The sequence below is a fragment of the Peromyscus leucopus genome, chromosome 4, assembly GCF_004664715.2.
Source record: "Peromyscus leucopus breed LL Stock chromosome 4, UCI_PerLeu_2.1, whole genome shotgun sequence".
In the NCBI taxonomy this organism is placed as follows: domain Eukaryota; kingdom Metazoa; phylum Chordata; class Mammalia; order Rodentia; family Cricetidae; genus Peromyscus; species Peromyscus leucopus.
Window position 1 is genome coordinate 13,603,139 of NC_051066.1, and position 15,602 is coordinate 13,618,740.

The 15,602-nt window shown below is 57.4% G+C and overlaps 1 protein-coding gene across 1 annotated transcript in view; it reads left to right on the forward strand.

Moving 5' to 3' along the window:
* Notch1 (notch receptor 1) overlaps positions 1-15,602 on the forward strand; it is a 45,944-nt gene that overhangs the window by 15,470 nt on the left and 14,872 nt on the right. Inside the window, 15 exon segments of the mRNA XM_028868838.2 lie at positions 3,221-3,483; positions 4,180-4,518; positions 7,225-7,347; positions 7,828-8,061; positions 8,676-8,831; positions 8,997-9,182; positions 9,498-9,611; positions 10,351-10,464; positions 10,766-10,999; positions 11,080-11,190; positions 11,967-12,159; positions 12,650-12,795; positions 12,988-13,101; positions 14,989-15,108; positions 15,414-15,566. Of these exon segments, the coding sequence (XP_028724671.1) occupies positions 3,221-3,483; positions 4,180-4,518; positions 7,225-7,347; positions 7,828-8,061; positions 8,676-8,831; positions 8,997-9,182; positions 9,498-9,611; positions 10,351-10,464; positions 10,766-10,999; positions 11,080-11,190; positions 11,967-12,159; positions 12,650-12,795; positions 12,988-13,101; positions 14,989-15,108; positions 15,414-15,566 (2,600 nt within the window).

Consider the following 15,602-nt stretch of genomic DNA (forward strand, 5'->3'; position numbering starts at 1 on the left):
AGTGGGTGCCCTGAGGAGACCTCAAGAAGGAAGTAAGGAGAGGGTGCACCTGCCGTGGCCAGGTTCCCACTGCGGGAGGCCTTGAGTGCCAGAGCACTGGCCGTTCTCATCTTGTTGACGGTTCAGGCTCCTGTCCTGAGGAAGTCCCTCCTTTCAGTCCTGGAAAGGTCCTCCTGCCACCCGAGCTGGTCTGGTGCTTAGGGACTCCCCAGTGAGTGAGGCCACTGTTGGGTGCCACCTCCCATGCAGGGCTTAGGCCTCTTCGTTACTCGCATCCACCTTTCGGCGTTGAGGACCAAATGGCCACTGATGCTGGGGATTATGGCCATGGCTGTAGCCCAGCTGTGGCCTCAAGGTCCCTTCTCCTGCCTTCGGGACATCTGAATGCTGTGAGGAGAGAATGTGGCTAGGTGGTACAGAGGTCAGACAGGTAGGGCACAGACAGAGGAAGAGGGTCTTTGAGCTACCCCTCTCCCCAGCTGCTCCTGAGCTAGACCCTGCCCACCTGGCTCCAGGCCTCTGAGGGATGGTCCCGTCCAGGTAGCCCTGCCCGTCTTCCAGCTGCGGTATGTTGGTGGTGGATGGTGGCCTCACCCTTGTAGGCCCAGCCAGGCCACATGCCTGCGCTGTGGTGTCCCCAAGCCCAGGGTGGCAGTGGGGTGGACAATAGGCCTTCTCAGCCACCACATTCCCCCACGGAGGAGCTGCCCTGGCCACCGGCTTCCCAGCTCCTGCCCCACCCGCTGGGGTTGGCGTCTGGCCGCGCCCTGTAGAAGCAGCTGTCCCCTCTCCACAGACGCACCTGCTCTCCGCTGCCCTTTGTCCGTGCTGCCGGCGCCTGATTTATTGGCCATATTTTCCCCCTTGCTGGTCCAGCAGAGCACAGGCGCGCTGGCAAGTGTGCACCCCGTTTAGGCGGGTTCCCCCAGCCCTCCCATTGTGGTTCCCATTCAGGGTGCTGCAGCCTGTGCTGGAGGGGAAGAGGAGTGTGAGCAGGTCTGGAGCTTTGGGCTGCATTCAGTACCTTTCTTTACCTTAAGAAACCTAACAGGGTCGCTTAAGGGCTGGAAACCCAGAATGGCATTGGCCTTGCCCTATTTTCCCACCCAGGAAAATTTTCCCGCCTCTTGGAGCCTTGGTCTCACTGGCCAAGAGCTCCCCCCACTCTCCTAGTCTGCAGGGATGGGTGGATGGCAGCTCCATTTGGCTTTGAAGATGAAGCTCCCTCTGTCCCTCAACACCCCCTCCCCCGCGGCTTCACCAGTGGCTGGGAAAGAAGAAAAAAAAAACCTTTTCTCCAAGTGGGCCGAGGCCAACTCTGCCCGACAAAGGGGCATTGATCCAGAGAGGAGGGCTGCTTCTAGGGGCCAGCCTCAGCCTGCAGATCCCAGGCTCCCAGCGGCCTCTCCAGCAACTGGTAACTGGATCCATGAGTAGCTAAGGCAGAGCCTGCCTCCTAGCCTCCCCAAGTATGGCTCTGCCAGAGCCTAGGTGCCCCCAGAGAAGCAGGTGTGGATCTCAGTGGCTGGTCACACTGGTGGGGAGTTGCCCTTCGAGGATACCCCATGCAGGGGGAACCAGATGCCACCCCCCCACACACACACACACACACCAATCTGCACACTTCCCATGCTGTGTAGGAACCATTGCAAAGGCTTGAGTTAACTCCCCGGGGGAGAGGGGGGTGATTTGTTTTCTTTAAGCCAGTTGGTTTGAGACTTTTGGCTTCTGGCAACAGATGGTCACCGGAGTGGCCATTTTGTGTCCTCCATACCCAAGCGGTGGACACAGATGAAAGGCTTCAGTGAGGACAGATGCCTCCCAGTACTTCTGCTGAGATACCTGACCCCAGACCCCAAGCTGCCTCCAGCAGCTCTCAGTGGGGAGGCCTCTCCTGGGGCCACTCTCTCACCGAGGTTTGGTTATAAATAGCAGTTCAGAAGCAAGTGGAGACAGCAGGCTGGCATTGGAGGTGGGGATTGAGGCAGGTTATAGCCTCGGCTTTGGGTGCTTGGGAATCAAGGGGCAGTCTCTATCCCGGTGGGCAGGCTCTGGAAAGAGCAGGATGGCTGTTGGCAGGGCCTGTGTCTGCCCAGAACCTGGCTGTGACCCTGCCGTGGGGCTGCTTTGTCAGCCAGCAGCGTTCTGCCTCAGAGCCTTTGCCTCTGGGAAGAGCTTGGCTTGGCTGCTCCCAGAGCCCTCTCTGGGAGTGTGGGGCCTGGAGGTGGGGCAGGAGTGGGCTCAGGGAATTTATGGCCCAGGCTCTGGGAGCTAGGCAGGCAGGTGGCTGAGGAGGCTCCTGTGACTGGGGCAGTGGTGGACCTTGAGCCTGTCCCTTCAGGGAACCAGTGAGTCTAGGCATGAAACCGGAACCCCCACCAGTGTGGAGATGGGGCGGGCTCTCAGCCCACCAGAGTGCCCCCAAAGAGCTGAGGAGGACTAGCCTTCGCTGCATCGTGTCCTCAGAGAACTGTGCCGCCGCCGCTGCAGCTGGAGGTGTGGTACAGGACAACTTGTGTCTGGAAATTTAATTTGTCCCCGGAGGGGGTGTCCTTGCTGCCAGGGGTATGATATGAGGAACCCGTGTCTGGGAGCTGAGTTGTAGAGAGCGGGCACCAGCCTGCGTCCTGGCATAGCCCCCTTGCTACGGGCCAGGAACTGAATAGAAAGAAAGCACATACACTCCCCAGTCTGCTCTGCTTCCCGCGTTTACTGTGCTATTGATGTTTGAAAGTCGAAGGAACCGTGAACTCTTTTATTACCCAGATGATGCATATTCATGACAGAAGCTGAGAGAGAAAGCAGATCAGCCTCCCAAATGAGAGTTTCACAGAGTGCCCCCCCCACCCCAGGGGCTCTGCGGAGCCCGCAGGGGCCCCTTCTCCGCGGCTCACTGCAAGTAAAGACCCATGGGTTTTGAAATCTGCCTGGTCTGAAATTCAAGCTGGTCTTGTCTCTAGCCTGGCCCCAATTAACAGTTATTATTTCTTTTTATTGAGGTGAAGTTCACTTATATGTGAAAGTAACCGCTTTAAAGTGGGCGCCTCCGAGGCACTGCGCGTTTCATCATCTCAGGAACCTCTGCCCACCAAGCAGCCACCGCACCTCTGTTCTAGAAACCGATTCCAGTTGCACCTGCTGCCCAGGGCGGGAATAGCTGTCGCCATGGCAGAGAGGAGGGCTGGGGAGCTAACTGCCCTGTATGTCTGTCTGTCAACAGCTGCAGCGGGGCCTTCGTGGGCCAGCGGTGCCAGGACCCCAATCCGTGCCTGAGCACACCCTGCAAGAATGCTGGAACATGCCATGTGGTGGACCGCGGTGGCACTGTGGATTATGCCTGCAGCTGTCCCCTAGGTTTCTCTGGGCCCCTCTGCCTGACACCTCTGGACAATGCCTGCCTAGCCAACCCCTGCCGCAATGGAGGCACCTGTGACCTGCTCACCCTTACAGAATACAAGTGCCGCTGCCCCCCGGGATGGTCAGGTAAGCGCTGTAAGAAGACTGTGAGCGTCATGGCTGGGACCTTTCTAGTAGCCCGACCGGCCATGTTGACTTGAGATGCTCTGGTATGCCAGACTTTCTCCTGGCTCCGAGATAAGCAGGGATCTACCATCCAGAAAAATCTTGGAGTTCTTTAGGAACGCTGGCCCTTTTCCAGCTCTGAACTGTCTGATTTTTTGCTGCACTGTTCCAGGGCCCCAAACCCTCACTGTATAATTATGTGAGCAAGGCGGGAGTCCTCATGTAGCCCCGGTCTCACCCTCTCCCTGCCAAGATGCTTTGAGCTGCCATTGGTTATATATGTGGGCTCCAAGAGACAGCTAGGTACAAATTTTAGGCTACCCATTCGGTCTCTGTCCTCCGTGTATAGAAAGATGTCCAAGCCGGGCGGTGGTGGCGCACGCCTTTAATCCTAGCACTCGGGAGGCAGAGCCAGGCGGATCTCTGTGAGTTTGAGGCCAGCCTGGGCTACCAAGTGAGTCCCAGGAAAGGCGCAAAGCTACACAGAGAAACCTTGTCTCGAAAAACAAAACAAACAAAAAAAAAGATGTCCACATTTTGCAGCAGGTACTGAGAATCATCCCGGGTTGGTGTCTCCGTGGTGTCCAAATCTGCCATAGGCTCATAGGGAGGCCCTGGCTACAGCTGACCCTCTTGCCTCTCCACCCCCCCCTCCAGGAAAGTCATGTCAGCAAGCCGACCCGTGTGCCTCCAACCCCTGTGCCAATGGTGGCCAGTGCCTGCCCTTTGAGTCTTCGTACATCTGTGGCTGCCCTTCCGGCTTCCACGGCCCCACCTGCAGGCAGGACGTCAACGAGTGCAGCCAGAACCCGGGGCTGTGCCTCCACGGAGGCACCTGCCACAACGAGGTCGGCTCCTACCGCTGTGCCTGCCGCGCCACCCACACCGGTACCCGCTGCGAGTCGCTCTACGTGCCCTGCAACCCCTCACCCTGCCAGAACGGGGGCACCTGCCGCCCTACGGGAGACACCACCCACGAGTGCGCCTGCCTGCCAGGTAGGTCCCGTCTCAGCGTGCTGGCCTCTAGCTGGAAGTCCATGGGTGTTTTGCCGTCAAGCCAGAGGGGTGCAGGAAAGGGGGGATACCCTTTGTGGAGGGAACACAAGGGGAAGTTTAGAGAAGGCCGGCGGCGGAGAGCCTGGCAGACAGGGCATGGTTCTTAGGAGCCCATGGAGGGAGCCGTAGGCATAATGGAAGGGCAGGTCAGGATAGAGGTACCAGAAGTCAGGTGACACTCTCAATGGCACCACACACTTCAGGCCCCACTGGTCCGTTTCTGTCTTGGCCATCTGCTGAGATCCATCGGGGCGTACATGAGCCCCAAGCCTCCTTTCCGCTAAGGGTGTCTTCTCTTGGTGCTCCCTTCCTCCTGGAACTCCCCTGATCCTGGCCGCCTGACGCCCTGTCTATACCCTGAGCCTCTTAGGGCTGGGGGGGCAGCCTGCTTTTGCAAATGCTCGTGAGCTGCCTGGCATCTACATGTGAGTCTTAGTATGTCAGAAAAGCACCCTGTCACGGGCAGTCCCTGGGGTTTCCCCTGTCTCGGGGGATGGAAGATGGGTAGGTAGGGCCTTGAGGACCTCAGGGGCGTGAGTTGTTCATTACTTCCTTAGCAGTGTTCTTCCCTCTGAGCTGGCTGTCTCTGCACGCGCGCGCGCGCGCATGCACGTGGGGGGTGGGGGTGGGGTGGGGGGCCTGCAGGCACGGCGCTGGTCCTTTCTGCTGCCTCTCTAAGGATGGTCACTCAGAGATTTGAGACTTCATCTCGGCCACAGACCAGGCAGTTGGGAGAAAGGGAGAGTGGGCTCCGGAAACAGGAATAAGTTTGGTTGCTGGGGGTAACCTCAGGCCACCCCACCCCCCTTGCAACCCTGGGGCCCCCTACTCCCTGAAAAAGGGAAGTTCCCTTCTGCCTGGAGCTTGCAGAGCTAGCCTCAAGACTCTGCGTGCAGACATTGGCTTGTGCATTTCCTGAAAGTCATTGGGCAAGCTTGGAGGTAACAGACAGCTGCCTACACATTCTGTGGCCAGCTAGGCTTCCTTGAGGGCTGGGACAGAATCTTCATGCTCAATAGGCCCCAGAGCTGTGAGTTCAGATCCTTCTTGGTGGCCACATCAGACCTCAGGCATTAGAACCTGTGTTGAGAGGCCATCCTGGTGGTTCGGCCACGTGGGCTAGGAGAAAGCGGCCTTGTCCAAGGAGCTTGTGCGTGGAGCTGGCACCAATCCACCTTAGGCAGAGTGGGGTGGGTCAACTTAGGGTGCTGGGAGGTGGGCAGGAGGGAAGGAAGGGCTGGGTGGGGTCCACTTACCATAACTGGTGGGTCTCAGATGTTGATGTGTAGTGGCTGGGTCACCCCTAAAAAAAAAAAAGGGACACCCAGTACCTTTCGTAGAGACTGTTTCAGAGTAGGGAGAAGTGAGAATTATTTACCCAAGTTGTTGTTGAAGGGACTCACTCAGGGCTCAGTTATACCCACCATTTGGGCTCTCAGGTAGCCCTGTACCAGGTCCCCTGAGGGGCACGGGACACAAGGAGATACAGGGCACTAAGGTCAGGACAGAACTCAGCTCTGGGAGCTCTGACGAGGAACTGAAGTGACTCTGGCTCCTGTGTACCTTGCGGAGCCCCACCCGGCCCCCTCATGCTCTCTCAGGCCCCATTCCCCTGGAGGATGCTATATAGGCAGAGGAGGCTCCAGCCAGGCTGCACGTGGGACTTCCGTTTTCTTGTCCTCTCCCCCAGTGAGAACTTTCTGCAACACTCAGGGCGCCTCCGGGCTCAGTTCTAGCCTGGAAACTTGCCCTGTGTTAGAATAAAGCTCTGCGCAGGCAGGGAGACATGGTACTTGGTCTTGCTGACCCCTAGGTGGGCTCTAGGCTCCAAATTGGTTCTTCCCCCATCCAGACAAGCATTTGTTCTACACTTTGGCTTTTCCCAGCCTCCAGCTTTTTTTTGCTGTGATGCAAGCTGGTGGGGTGGAGGGGGAATCTTTGAGAAGGAGCCAAACAGGTGGGTTCTCCAAGGGCAGGAGGGGTTCAAAGGCATCCCCAGAGAGGGTGTTAATTAGTAACTGGCTGCAGGTTTGGCTGTTGCCAGACTCGCCTTTCTGGGTTGATCATTGAACTGGCGGGAGTTGAGGAGATTAATAGCTAACTGGCTGCTGAGGAGGCTCTCATGAAGGCCACGCTGCAGGCCACACCTCGGGGCCCAGCCTCAGGCTAGATGAGCTGCTTTAGCCTGTGGGGGAGAGGCAGGTGCCCTGGCTGAGCTCTAAGGAAAGGGGCTCACGGGTCCTGATTCGGCAGGCCTGCCTGGGTCCCACCACTCTGGTTTCCAACACAGTGCTCCCAAGCCCCGGTTTTAGTTCCAGCCGTTTTAGGTATCCATGGCTTCCCCACTGGTTTAGTGTAGAGAACCCCAGTGCGCAGTCATCAGAAACTCTGCTAGTGGTTTTGTGGCAGAACCTTCTAGAACACTGTGTTCCCAGATCCCTGCCTCTTTAGCTAGTCCTTTACACAGCAGCTTTCTAGAGAGGAGCTCTCACCTGTGGACACAGGAGCAGGGAGGCCACTGAGGGATAGATCGATGCCTTATCCCAAGCGGGCAGGACATTGCAGGCTCAGCCAGAAACTTAAGACACTGCAGCTCGACAGGTCGACCCCTAAGGTCAGGTTGACCTGCTGTCCCCTGTCCCCTAGGCTTTGCTGGCCAGAACTGTGAAGAAAATGTGGATGACTGTCCAGGAAACAATTGCAAGAATGGGGGTGCCTGTGTGGATGGCGTGAATACCTATAATTGCCGCTGCCCACCGGAGTGGACGGGTAGGTACACGGGACTCCGTGGGACAGTCTTCTGCTAACTAAAATCCATACAACGGAGTGGTAGGGAGGTCTGAGCTCTGTTCCATGCTGGGGAAGCCCAGGCTGGGAGACCTAGGGTGGCCCAGGAGACTGGTGGCATGGGGCAGCCTGGGCCTCCACTCGGAGTCAGCACAGCTCAGCATCCGCTGGTTCTTGTGGGCTATGAGCACTCATCCAGAATCAGGTCCCAGCACGGAGCCAGGCAGGAGTCTAGCATTCTGGGCGAGCTACCCAGGGATGAATACAAGGCTGTCCTCAGGGGGCCTCACTGGTTAGTGATAAACTAGGTCAGCCATGAGACGACAGCCCTTGGGGCTGGAGAATGCACAGGTCAGCTAGGAAGACTTCCTGGAGAAAGTGGCTTACAGCCCCACAGCCTGGGGCGGGGAGCTGAGCGTGTAGCAACAGCCCCCGAGGTTGATGGTCCTATGGCCCTTGCAGGTCAGTACTGCACAGAGGATGTGGATGAGTGTCAGCTCATGCCCAACGCCTGCCAGAATGGTGGAACCTGCCACAACACCCATGGCGGCTACAACTGTGTGTGCGTCAATGGCTGGACTGGCGAGGACTGCAGTGAGAACATTGACGACTGCGCCAGTGCTGCCTGCTTCCAGGGCGCCACCTGCCATGACCGCGTGGCCTCCTTCTACTGCGAGTGTCCGCACGGGCGCACGGGTGAGTGAGTGCGGGAGCCTCCCGGGAGAAGGCGGGCGAGCCTGGTGGGCTCACCACCCCTGGCTGCCCTCACCTGGGGCACTATGAGTGAGGTGGTGGGGACCAGCTTTGTTCAGGCATAGCTACAGGGCTGGGCACATGAGTCTCAGTTGGTAGAGGGCCTGCCTAGCATGCCCAGGGCCCTGGATTCAACTCCCAGTGTCATATCAACTATGTGGGTGGTGGCACATGCCTGTCAGTCTAACACTCAGGGAACAGTGGATCAAGAAGAGTTCAAGTCTTCTTTAGCTATAAAGCAAGCTTGAGTCCAGCCTGGAATAAGTGAGAGACCCTGTCTCAGAAAAGAAAACAAAACAAAACCCAAAGCAACAACAACAAAAACAGATAAAGCTGTAGTAGCTCTTTGGCACCTCCAGCAGTGACCAGGCGGGTCTTACTGGACAGAGAGGCATACTGGTGACAAGTCACTGGCAGTGATCCGGGCATTGTACGATGCTTGAGCAGGTCGCAGAGATTCATTTCAGGGTACTGGGTGAGGGTGGCCCAACTGCAGCCGCCAGTCATTCCCAGGGAGGAGAAAAGCAATGCCCACTCAACACGGCTGTCCTGTCTAGGTCTACTGTGCCACCTCAACGATGCATGCATCAGCAACCCCTGCAACGAGGGCTCCAACTGCGACACCAATCCTGTCAACGGCAAGGCCATCTGCACTTGCCCCTCTGGGTACACGGGTCCAGCCTGCAGCCAGGACGTGGATGAATGTGCTCTGGGTAGGTGTAGATGCAATGGCAAGGCCGCAGGAACATCCCGACTTGTCACACGGGGGTTGTGACCTGTCCTGGAGAACCACCAGTTTGATGGCATGGGCTGGGGCATTGCAGGTGATCTGGAGGCCGGAAGGCCAGATCAGCCCTCATCTGTGCCTCCCCTACCAGGTGCCAACCCCTGTGAGCATGCGGGCAAGTGCCTCAACACACTGGGCTCCTTTGAGTGCCAGTGTCTACAGGGCTACACAGGGCCCCGCTGTGAGATTGATGTCAATGAGTGCATCTCCAACCCGTGTCAGAATGATGCCACCTGCCTGGACCAGATCGGGGAGTTCCAGTGTATATGTATGCCAGGTACGTTTATGTACCCCCCACCTTGGGGGCTGCCAAGAGCAGGGAGCGGAAGACTGAGTCAAGGCTGGATAGCTTCGAGTAAGACTTCAGTCAAGGTTGGCAGCCTCTGGGAAACTGGGGCTAGGTTAACAGGACCAAGCAGAGAATGTGCCCAGAGTTGGGCAGATAGACCCAGAGTAGATATAGACGTGAACTCCAGTGGGCTGGCGTACTAGGGCTGTATGAGGGAGAGTCATTTCTGCCCCAGGTCTCCAGTTGAGGGGCTCTGGTGGGGCCTGCTGAACTCTCCTCGGTCTCTCCATCTCCCGTCCACAGGTTACGAGGGCGTGTACTGTGAGATCAACACAGACGAGTGTGCCAGCAGCCCCTGCCTGCACAATGGCCACTGCGTGGACAAGATCAACGAGTTCCTGTGTCAGTGCCCCAAAGGTGAGGCCACCTGCTTACCGCAGGACCCGTGTCCTCTTGATCTCTTCCCAGACGGAGGACTTTGCCTTGTGAGTTGACCAGGATGTTTTCAGGCCTTCCTCAAAGGTGAAGCCCACGCTGAGATGTGGGGAGCCCGGCACAGAAAACCTTTACTGAAGGAGGGAAGGATGACAGGAGCTGCCGTGCCCCCGAGATGGGAGGGTCCACCTGCCTGTTCCCTCCCTCCCCCCCCGGGTCCCCTTCTTGATAGTCATGGGGAGTGAGGACATAGTGTGGGGAATCTGACCTCTAGGGCTGGAAAGGACTTGAAGGAACTGAGGAAGGGATGGAGGGGGCTTGGGACGGTGTCTCGCCAGCCCCAGGGCTGGACCAGGCCTTGGGCCTTCTGAGATGTAAATCAGCCATCCTAGACATGGTTGAGCCAGGGGAGCCCCATTCACAGCCTAGTGAAGCTGTAACCATAGCAACCAGAGGTGGTTTGGGGAAAAAGGACCCTCTGTTGGGCCAGGGAGGCAGCCACTGAGCAGTTCTGAACAAGGAGCTTTGATCAGAGGGCCAGGGTGTAAGGGCAGGATACAAGGGGTGGGTAGAAGCCTGGAGGTCAGCTCCATCTCAGGCCAGAGCACCCTGTGGGGAGCCCGTGTGGGCAGGCATTCAACTAACTCTAGGGTTTATGGGTAGCAATCAAGGGGTTGGGTACAGTCAGATGTGATCGTCTCCTCTTCCTTGGTGGCCACAGGCTTCAGCGGGCACCTGTGCCAGTATGATGTGGATGAGTGTGCCAGCACACCATGCAAGAATGGTGCCAAGTGCCTGGATGGGCCCAACACCTACACCTGCGTGTGCTCAGAAGGTACAAGAGGCAGTGCAGGATCTGGGGGAGGGGACACTTGGGGCTGGGTGGTGGGAAGAGGACAGGAGACTGGCGAGGCCTTAGTCTGGGGCCTTCTAATCTGAAGATCAGGAACTCAGCTCAGTTTTGACTCCAGGCAGGAGTAATGCGACTATCCCAGGGCATGTGACACCTCCCCATCCATCGGTGACCTGGCGGTGTCCCTGGGCCTGCTCACTGACTTCCCCGCGGGCGGCCCGCTGAGTGTTGAGGGAGAAACTGGCTCTGACGCTCACCTGTGCCTACCCTCCCTGTGATCCAGGTTACACAGGGACCCACTGCGAGGTGGACATCGATGAGTGTGACCCTGACCCCTGCCACTATGGTTCCTGCAAGGATGGCGTGGCCACCTTTACCTGCCTCTGCCAGCCGGGCTACACAGGCCATCACTGTGAAACCAACATTAACGAATGCCACAGCCAGCCGTGCCGCCACGGGGGCACCTGCCAGGACCGTGACAACTCCTACCTCTGCTTATGCCTCAAGGGAACCACAGGTGACTGGCCAGAGCTGGCCCTGGGTGGAAAAGGGGCAAGGCGAGGCTTGGAAGCCGACCACATGTCACTCTGACCCTAGGACCCAACTGTGAGATCAACTTGGATGACTGTGCCAGCAACCCCTGCGACTCGGGCACGTGTCTGGACAAGATTGACGGCTACGAGTGTGCCTGCGAGCCGGGCTACACAGGTGAGTGGCTGACGTCAGAGGTCAAGGTTAACCCTAGGGTCGTTAGATGAGTCAGGTCTGGGAGGGACTCCGGGGTTAGCAGGGGTCCAAGGGCTGCATGGCACAAGCCGGGGCCCCACTACCCAGCTCTTGGGCTGCCAACCAGGGGAGGAGTCAGAAAGACTGGGTGGCCTCCACAGTGTCGCCTGTGAGTGTCAGCCCTGGCTGTGTTAGATCTGATGGCCCAGTAGGCTGTGATGGGGTGGCCTGAGCTCTGAGGCCAGGCTTTTGGGCGTGTGTTCTGCCTCTGACCCTTAGATCTGATAGATCCTTAGCTTCTCTGGGCCCCAGGGGTCTGGTTAACCAGAGGGACAGTGGTGCCCTCTGTGCCAGAGATACCCTGGGAGGACAGCAGAAGAGAATAGGCCTGAAGACTAAAGCTGAGCTGAAGAATGGCTCAGTGGCCTAGCATGCATGAAGCCCTGGGTTCAGTTCTACAACCACATAAACCAGATGCACTGGCACACGTTTGTAACCCTAGCACTGACATTGAAAGCAAGAGATCAGAAGTTCAGGTCGTCCTCAGCTACTTAGTGAGTTTGTAGCCAGACTGGAATACATGAGACCCTAAAGCTCCTGGCACTACAGTCATGTGGCTCGTGGCTACATAAAGCCGTTTACCAGAGTTCAGAATTTCACAGATTCGCGTGGGGAAACTGAGGCTCAGAAAGGTCTAGCTCCGGGGGGAATGGGCTCTGGGTGGCAGGCCTGGTATCTGAGCCCCTCCGCACCCACAGGGAGCATGTGCAACGTCAACATTGATGAGTGTGCAGGCAGCCCCTGCCACAATGGGGGTACCTGTGAGGATGGCATTGCGGGCTTCACCTGCCGCTGCCCCGAGGGCTACCATGACCCCACGTGCCTGTCCGAGGTCAACGAGTGCAACAGTAACCCCTGCATCCACGGGGCTTGCCGGGATGGTCTCAACGGGTAAGACGGGCTGGCCTGGGAGGTGTCGGCTACAAGCCTGGGGCAGACACAGGCTGGGTGGATGGGTGCTCCTTGTGAGACCAGTAGTCCTGAGGTCCACCCCAGCACCTTCCCAGCATCCCTGGGCTGTGTCTTCACTGGCCAGCATCAGCTCAAGATACAGACCTTAAGTACCCTAAATACACGGTGGCAGCTGAAGCCGTCTTCTGATACTTGTGACAAGGACAGCAGCCCTTTGTTAGATGTGGGGGTTGCGGGGGGGGGGGGACACACACACGGACAAACGGACTATTAAAGTCTTTATTAAAGCTATTAGAGTTTTACACAGAAAGTCAGTAAATTGCCAAGTTCACATTGTCCCAGTCTGGGACTCTTGCATGGTTTTGGGCAAAGTGGGGTACCTCCAGCCCACCTTAAAAGAGTATCCCAGGAAATAATGTGTCTAGCGGGAGGGCTCTGAGCCCAGACTGCAGCACAGTCCTCTGTGTAGGTACAAATGTGACTGTGCCCCTGGGTGGAGCGGCACAAACTGTGACATCAACAACAACGAGTGTGAGTCGAACCCTTGTGTCAATGGCGGCACCTGCAAAGACATGACCAGTGGCTACGTGTGCACCTGCCGAGAAGGCTTCAGCGGTGAGTGGGGTGGGTGGCACAGCAGGGTGGGTCCTCCCTGGTGGCCTGGGGCTGGCAGTACAGACCACAGCATCCTCTGCTTGGTCCACCTGAACACAGGAGCTGCTGGTGTCTGTTGGGCTGGGCCTCTGCCTCTCCAGAGCAATGCGTAGGGGAGAGGTGCAGGCCGACCCACTCTTGCTCCTCTTACAGGCCCTAACTGCCAGACCAATATCAATGAGTGTGCCTCCAACCCCTGCCTGAACCAGGGGACCTGCATTGATGATGTCGCCGGGTACAAGTGCAATTGCCCTCTGCCCTACACAGGTATAAGCAGCCAAGGGGTATAGTGGGCCTGAGAGTGTGGGATCACCAGGCATTCTAGAAGGTTCTGCCCCTTGCTGAGAGCCTTAGGTCCTGGAGCACTTGGGTCTGGGCCTGGGCCTGGGGATAGAGTCACCAGATGAGCAAACATAGAGGATGCCTGGGAGGAAGTCCCAGGGTGTGTGTGTCCGGGTGTTTATCTGGCAGGCTTGGAGTGAGATGAGCACCAGACTCCTCCAGGGAAAGCCCAGGGCGCTGATGGACAGTGCATGGATCAGTGTCCACTTTGCCTGGGCCTGGCTCAGGGGCCTGGCTGCCCTCCTCTGCCGGCTGGGCCTGAGATTCCTTTGATGGCAGCTTCTTTGTGTGAGGAGACAAGGAGCCCTCTGTTCGGATGAACAGAAGCAGCTCCTGCCATGGGCACTGCCTGAGGAATGGCGAGAAGTGGACCCCCTGCAGGAGAGATGAGCAGAGCATTGAACATGAAAGCCATGGCCACATAGCCCCCCCTCCCCAACCCTGTCAGCTCCTGATACTGCCACTGGATACTGGTGGCTTCATGCTGCTGCTGCTGCCGCCTCTGCTGGGCTCTGGACATCCCAAGTGGGTCTGTGAAGATGGAGGGTCCCTGCTAGTGTTCCTATGATGCCTGGCAGCTGGTGACCAGGATGCTGGGTTTTTTTTTGTTTTGTTTTGGGGTTAGGGTTGGGGTTGTTTTTTTATTTTTTTTGACAAAAGTTAAAGGGCCTGGATTTTGTCTCCTGTGTTGGTCAGCGAGGAAACTGTCAGCAGCTGGGCGCACCCCATGTCCCTCCTGGTCTTGTTGCTATCGGGGCTGGCGGGAGGAGTCAAGCCATGCTGACCTGCTTCCTGCTGGCCTGCTTCCTGCTTCCCTTTGCACAATTGTCGGAAACTCTGTCAAAGTTCCTGTCTGCCCAGGTCACCGTGGAAACCGATAGAGATAGGGGCCCTGGAGACTCACACCAGCAGGCTGGGGACATGGTGGGAGACAAGGAAGATAAGGCTTCCTTGCTCAGCTCTGGAGCCAACCATAGCCATAAACAGGAAAGCTGGCCTGGATTACAGGGAGCGTGGGTGCACATGGCTCCCCCAGGCGGTCATCAGACTCACTGCCCTGGTGGGAGGGTGTACCCCATGTTCCCCAACAAGTAGGCTGTGCTTGGAGTAGCCACAGCAGCTCTGTCTCCCTCGAGAGTGAGCCTCCTGTGATCTAGAGCCTCAGGATCGGCTGCAGGCAGGGCTTTTCCTGGAATGGGGAGCAGGCTGGGGTTGGCCAGGCTCAACTACCTGTCACAGTATGGATCTTGTTTTGAGGTTTTCTGGTGGGGCAAGGCCCAGGCTTCATCTTGAAGCATTTGGGAGGCCAGAGATGGCTTCGGGGGCTAGGTAGATAGCTCATGGAGGAAAAGTGCTTGCTGTGGAAACATGAGGCCTGAGTTACATGAAAACAAGCCATGACTAAATGCCCCTTACCCTGACATTTGGGGGCGTAGACTGATGTCTCCTAAGAGCTCACTGGCTGGCCAGCCTAGCTGAAATGGCAATCTTCTGATTCAATGAGACTCTGTCTCAAAGGACTAAAGGGCAGAGTTGATAGAGGACATCTGATATCCGTCTCTGTCTCTGCATACACACTCGTGTGCACTCACACTCACATGCACATAGCATATGCTTTAAAAAAAAAAAAAAAAAAAAGGTGACTTCAGAGAGAGACTTGTTTTGGCTTTTTCTCTAACTTCCTGTCTGTGATTATCACTCCTCCTAGGATCAGAATCTGGCTGGCCAATCATACAGGGTCCCTAGCCCCCCCGCCATGGGAGACGCTATGGGTCATGCCCACTGGGTTCTACCATATGTCTTCCTCCTTAGGAGCCACGTGTGAGGTGGTGTTGGCGCCATGTGCAACCAGCCCCTGCAAAAACAGTGGGGTGTGCAAGGAGTCTGAGGACTACGAGAGCTTTTCCTGTGTCTGTCCCACAGGCTGGCAGGGTGAGGCTTGCCTGGTCCCATCAGACTGGGACAGGGGTGGTGGGTGGGAAGTCAAGGGTCCCAGCCAGCTCCAGGGCAGGAGGGAGTAGGCTCCAATCTCCAGAGATGAGCCCATAGGTGCTGAGCCACCCGCTCTGGGGAGCTCCAGAAGCAGGAGATGACCTTGGGTGATCCTTCCCATCCTGACTCTGTAGCCTTCTGTTGCCCAGAGGTCAGGGAGAGAGGCATTTGCAGGTCGACCGACGAGCTAGGGCAGAGGCTCAGAGGGCAGGGGCAGGGCAACCAACGGGATCTCGTCCTCACAGGTCAGACCTGCGAGATCGACGTCAATGAGTGTGTGAAGAGCCCGTGCCGCCACGGTGCCTCCTGCCAGAACACCAACGGCACCTACCGCTGCCTCTGCCAGGCTGGCTACACAGGTCGTAACTGTGAGAGTAACATCGATGACTGCCGGCCCAGTAAGTGGTCCCCAGCTCTGTCCGCCCAGCATTTCG